The sequence below is a fragment of the Gnatocerus cornutus genome, chromosome 5 (genome assembly GCF_029298725.1).
Source record: "Gnatocerus cornutus isolate USDA-ARS CGAHR chromosome 5, icGnaCorn1.1, whole genome shotgun sequence".
Lineage (NCBI taxonomy): Eukaryota > Metazoa > Arthropoda > Insecta > Coleoptera > Tenebrionidae > Gnatocerus > Gnatocerus cornutus.
The window spans coordinates 16,174,063-16,178,616 of NC_142237.1; the positions used below are offsets into that span (position 1 = coordinate 16,174,063).

General features: G+C 34.9%; 2 protein-coding genes across 2 annotated transcripts; both read left to right on the forward strand.

Annotated features, from left to right (window-relative positions):
• The first annotated feature begins 117 nt into the window (after positions 1-117).
• Positions 118-2,439, forward strand: LOC148175124 (gustatory receptor for sugar taste 64e-like). Its single transcript, XM_088036949.1, has 6 exons — positions 118-406; positions 454-639; positions 1,366-1,646; positions 1,694-2,014; positions 2,063-2,152; positions 2,200-2,439. Exons 1-6 carry the CDS (start codon positions 118-120, stop codon positions 2,293-2,295), a joined length of 1,263 nt encoding a protein of 420 aa, XP_087893075.1. The 3' UTR covers positions 2,296-2,439.
• A 642-nt stretch (positions 2,440-3,081) lies between these two features.
• Positions 3,082-3,992, forward strand: LOC148175125 (larval cuticle protein LCP-17-like). Its single transcript, XM_088036950.1, has 4 exons — positions 3,082-3,092; positions 3,200-3,353; positions 3,400-3,530; positions 3,677-3,992. The coding sequence occupies exons 1-4, from the start codon at positions 3,082-3,084 to the stop codon at positions 3,990-3,992; spliced, it is 612 nt and encodes a 203-aa protein (XP_087893076.1).
• Positions 3,993-4,554: the final 562 nt, after the last annotated feature.

Here is a 4,554-nt window from a genome sequence, read left to right on the forward strand (position 1 = left end):
ATGATCAAAAAACTGTCGTAACGCAATAACACACTTCCTTCGAGTAAACATTAATCTTGGGCGCTATTAACCTCTTTGTCGCTGTGTGGCAATCAATTGTCAACGAGCTTCTCAGAAATGAAGACACCAACACTGATATCCACAACAAAAGTCTCCAGAAAATTATTTCCGAGGAAACCGCGTAATAATCTTCATAGTTCTCTTAAATTTATTTTTGTATTAGCACAAGTTTTCGGATATTTCCCAGTTCAAGGAGTTTTAGAGGACGATGTCACGAAATTATCTTTCACATGGAAGTCAATCCGAGTTTTTAATTCCATCATAACTACTTTTTGTGGAATAACAATTACGCTTGGACATGTGAGACGGATGGTTACAGTCACTGGTTACGAGCAGCATCAATTGAGTGAAAAGCGCAGGCATTCTGAACTAACTCTAAAATTTTTATTTTAGACGCCATAGTTTTTTATACTTGTGGTTCGTTGTCTTGTCTGCTTTTCATTAAAGTGGCGAGAGAATGGCGTGAAATTATGCAAAAATGGAGCGAGTTGGATGAAGCTATGGTTTCGTACGGATGGCCCCACAAATTGAATCAAAGTTTACGACGCATTTCTATCATTTTTCTCTCATTGGAGGCTGGTAATTATGTCGCTTTTATGAGCATTAATTTCTACGGTTTATGATGTGTGAAAATCAAATTACAGGCTAAATAATTTACAAAATTTGCACCTTATACGCTCTATAATATTGTCGATTTTCGGTGTTTTTAGGTAAATAATAGGAGTAGTAAATTCTCTAAATTTTGTTGTTAAATGTTTCGAACTGCATAGCAAAATCGTTATCAAAATAAAAACTCGGTTAATTAAGAAGGTATGACGCAATTTGTAATTTAAACTTCTACTCTCATTGTCGTTGCTCATTGTTTAGAAAACTACGATTTGTACCCTGGTGATCCAATTCTACCCTTTTTGGAGTGTTTTTTGGAAAAAATGAAACAACTCTAACCTCTCTTTTGCGGTACCTTAAAGCTATCCATTCCTTGAATTCCATCACTACAAACTCCACAAACACAAAACAATACAATGAGAGTGTAAAAACATCACAAATTTCAGTTTTCCGCACTTTTAAAACGACGCTAAAATGATGAACGTAAACTACTATGAACTTCGTACGAAACTAGCCAATCAGAGACAAAGTTATTTAGCGGGCTATTTTAATGTAACTGGCGCATATACAGTCTGTTTTTAGAGACAAGTCAATATTGGGTACTTTTTTCTGTATTTCCATTTACACATTTTCTTTTGGCGCACCTCCCAAGAGAATCGCTACGTGATTGAAACCAAAAAGCAATTTCTTTTCTTCCAGCCGAACATTTCTCAATTCAAGCAAACAAACTAATAGTCGCCGTTCGATGTCATGAGTCCTTTTCAAAAGGTTTCGAACACTTTATAGTAACAATGTCTTTCTCCATGATATTCGATACAATCCCATACAATGCTCTGCTCGGCGCCATCCTTCAAAGTATGAACACACGAATGGCATTCTCATGGACGTTTATTGACTTGTTTACAATTTTAATGAGCAGCGCCTTAACTGCGAGATTCGCTCAGGTGAATCAAAGAATTCAACATTACAGCGACTTACAAGTGAGAATTGATTAGTACTAACTTAACATTTCACGCTTTTCTTGCAGAAAAAAGACCTGGAGGAATGGAGGGCTCTGAACGCGGACTATAACAGATTGTGTAGTTTTTGCGCCTATATTAATGATAAGATATCGTTTCTAGTTTTGGTTTCGTTTTTCAACAACTTCTATTTTATTATCTTCATTGTGGACGCTGGTCTAACTTCAGTCAGAGCCACTGCTTTGGAAATGATTTACTACTTAATATCACTTGGTCTACTTATTTTACGATTAGTTTGTATTTGTCTGTATGCGAATCGCGTATATGAGGAGAGCAAGCTGTCACTGGATATTCTAGTTTCTCTTCCGATTGATACGTATAATGAGGAGGTGAAGATCGGTAACAACACGTTCATTGATTTAATAGTCTGAAATTAGATTTGCAGGCTCACTGAGAGTTGTAAATATCAGACGATTGGGATAAGTGGCAAAAAAGTGTTTCTGATAACCAAAGGGCTCATTTTAAGTGTAACTATCCATTTACTTGTTTTTTTTTCGTATTAGTGACATTTTAGATCGTGGAAGGAGTCCTCGCGTATGAACTGGTGCTAATTCAGTTTAACAAAAAATTGCCGAAGAAAGAAGAACCGTCGCTTTATTCTCTGTGTTGAATTTGGTGTAGCACTAATTTTAGTTTCAAGCAATGTTTAATTCCATTAGCTATAAAAGATGTTACATAAACAGTACTTGGCAGAAAAAGGCTCATTTGTCTTAAATGATATAATGATTGTTATACTTTCCTTTCACAAATTATACCCAACCGACTTGAGCACATCGCACATTACATCAGCAAAAGTGTATTTCTAAGAATGTTTGCACTTTAGGTTCACAATTATTACTAAAACCTTCAAATTAACAATCAAGAGTAGTAACAATTCCCTTGCACAATAAAGAAAGTTGTGTCATTACAGTTTGTATTTTTAAAACCAAATCAGGAAAACTAATCCAATAGCCAGACTTATTACCATTTTGTAACGATCATCTGGAATAACTTCCGACATACGACAATGAGCAATGACTTTTTATTACATCAAATAAATGAAAGTAATTTATTATTAAGTGGCAAGTTTCTTTAAGCAACAGAAGAAATGAACCGAATACAATCGCCGATATATGAAAAGATTGCAAAAGATGTGCATTCAAAAGTATTTCGCATTCTTTGCGTAATTAAAGAGATATGGTAATTGAAATGAGTCAAATTTCACGTAAAAAATATCCTCAACAATGCAAAATGAGAGAAAATCATGCAGCAAAGACAATACAAAATCACTAGCCATAAATTGTCCACGCAGTTTTGACGTTTATTGCTAATTACGCACAAATTGATTATCTTTCACGTAACAGCGATTGTAATATTACTACTGTTTTCCGCTATGCTCCAAACGAAAAAGATTAGAATGTTTACGTTGTAAAATTTTGATGGCCGTCACAGTCGTTTCACTTTTCATCACGAAGAATCTGTGATGCTCAAATAATAAGAAATTAATTAAAGAAATTATTGACAGTTCTCTATAGCACAAGAACATATGGATTAATTTATTTTACAAATGTGAAACTAAATTCAAAGAAGAGAGTTTGGTATAAAAGCGAATCCGTCCAGCTATTGTGCTATCAGTTTCTATACCAACTTCCGACTGTAAAGTGTTCCTCTTCCTCCAAAATGTACAAGGCGAGTAAACTTCACTCATGTTTCCAAAATCAATATCAAATTACAGATTCTTTATCTAGTGGCGATCGCCGCAGCCAGCGACTTAGGCGAATACCAAACTCTCCAAGAAGCAAAGAAGCCCATCATTCCTATCCTCAAGCAGACTTTTGACCAGCATCACGACGGTTACCAGTTCAGGTTAGGGCAATTTTTATTATTTTAACGACAATCTGCAAGGAAAGTGCAAATAGTGCAATGTGACACGACTTTCACAACATCTGTCTTATCTCCATCCAAATTACATCTCAATTAGTGCATGCTAAAGTTATTCTTTATTTAATTAGCTACGAAACTGGTAACGGCATCCACGCACAAGAGAGTGGTTTTATTAAGAATAAAGGTGATAAAAAGAACGAAATTTTTGTGCAACAAGGTACGATCACGTACCATGACGAACATGGGCATCCTATTACGTTAAGTTACATTGCTGATGAACATGGATTCCAACCACAAGGAACTCATCTACCCACACCTCCACCTATTCCAGAAGAGATACAGAAGGCGTTACAGGGAATGCATCAGCAGGAGGTGCAGCAGGAAGAGTATCAAGGCGAGGCAGTGCAAGAGTATGCGCCTGCCGAGCAGGAAGAGTACCAGTGATGATGTTAATTGATGTTTTGTTATGTTTGGTGTTTTAATAAACGTTTTGCTATTTTCTAATTTATTATGGAAGTTGGAATGGATAAATTAGGCACGTAGTCAAATATTTTAGTTCTTCTCCAGTTTTCTAATTTTTTAAACAAAACAATTTCGCTTAGAATTCAAAACTCTGTTAACTTTTCTCACGCGTCAACAAATAACTAAATTAAATATCAAAAAATTTCCGAATCAAACAATAAATTTTTTGTTTTTGTTTGATGATCTCTCTATTTATTTGTCCTATTAATCTGATAGATCTCGAGCTGGCTTTTTCGATTGATATATCAACTCAAACGTTATTAAATGGTTTTTTCGATGCAAAAAAATTCTTAAAAATAATTCTAAAAACATCCTTTAAAAAATTATTTTGCTCGATATCTAGCTTATTTGTCCAGCAAACCTAGAGCTACAGCTGCTCGTTTTACACAAAATTTAACGCAAAATCCAATCCTGTGCTAATTTTCATAATATACATAACTGAATTAGAGGCGTTTAAAGTTTTGGGAAAAATAAAACAAAGCAG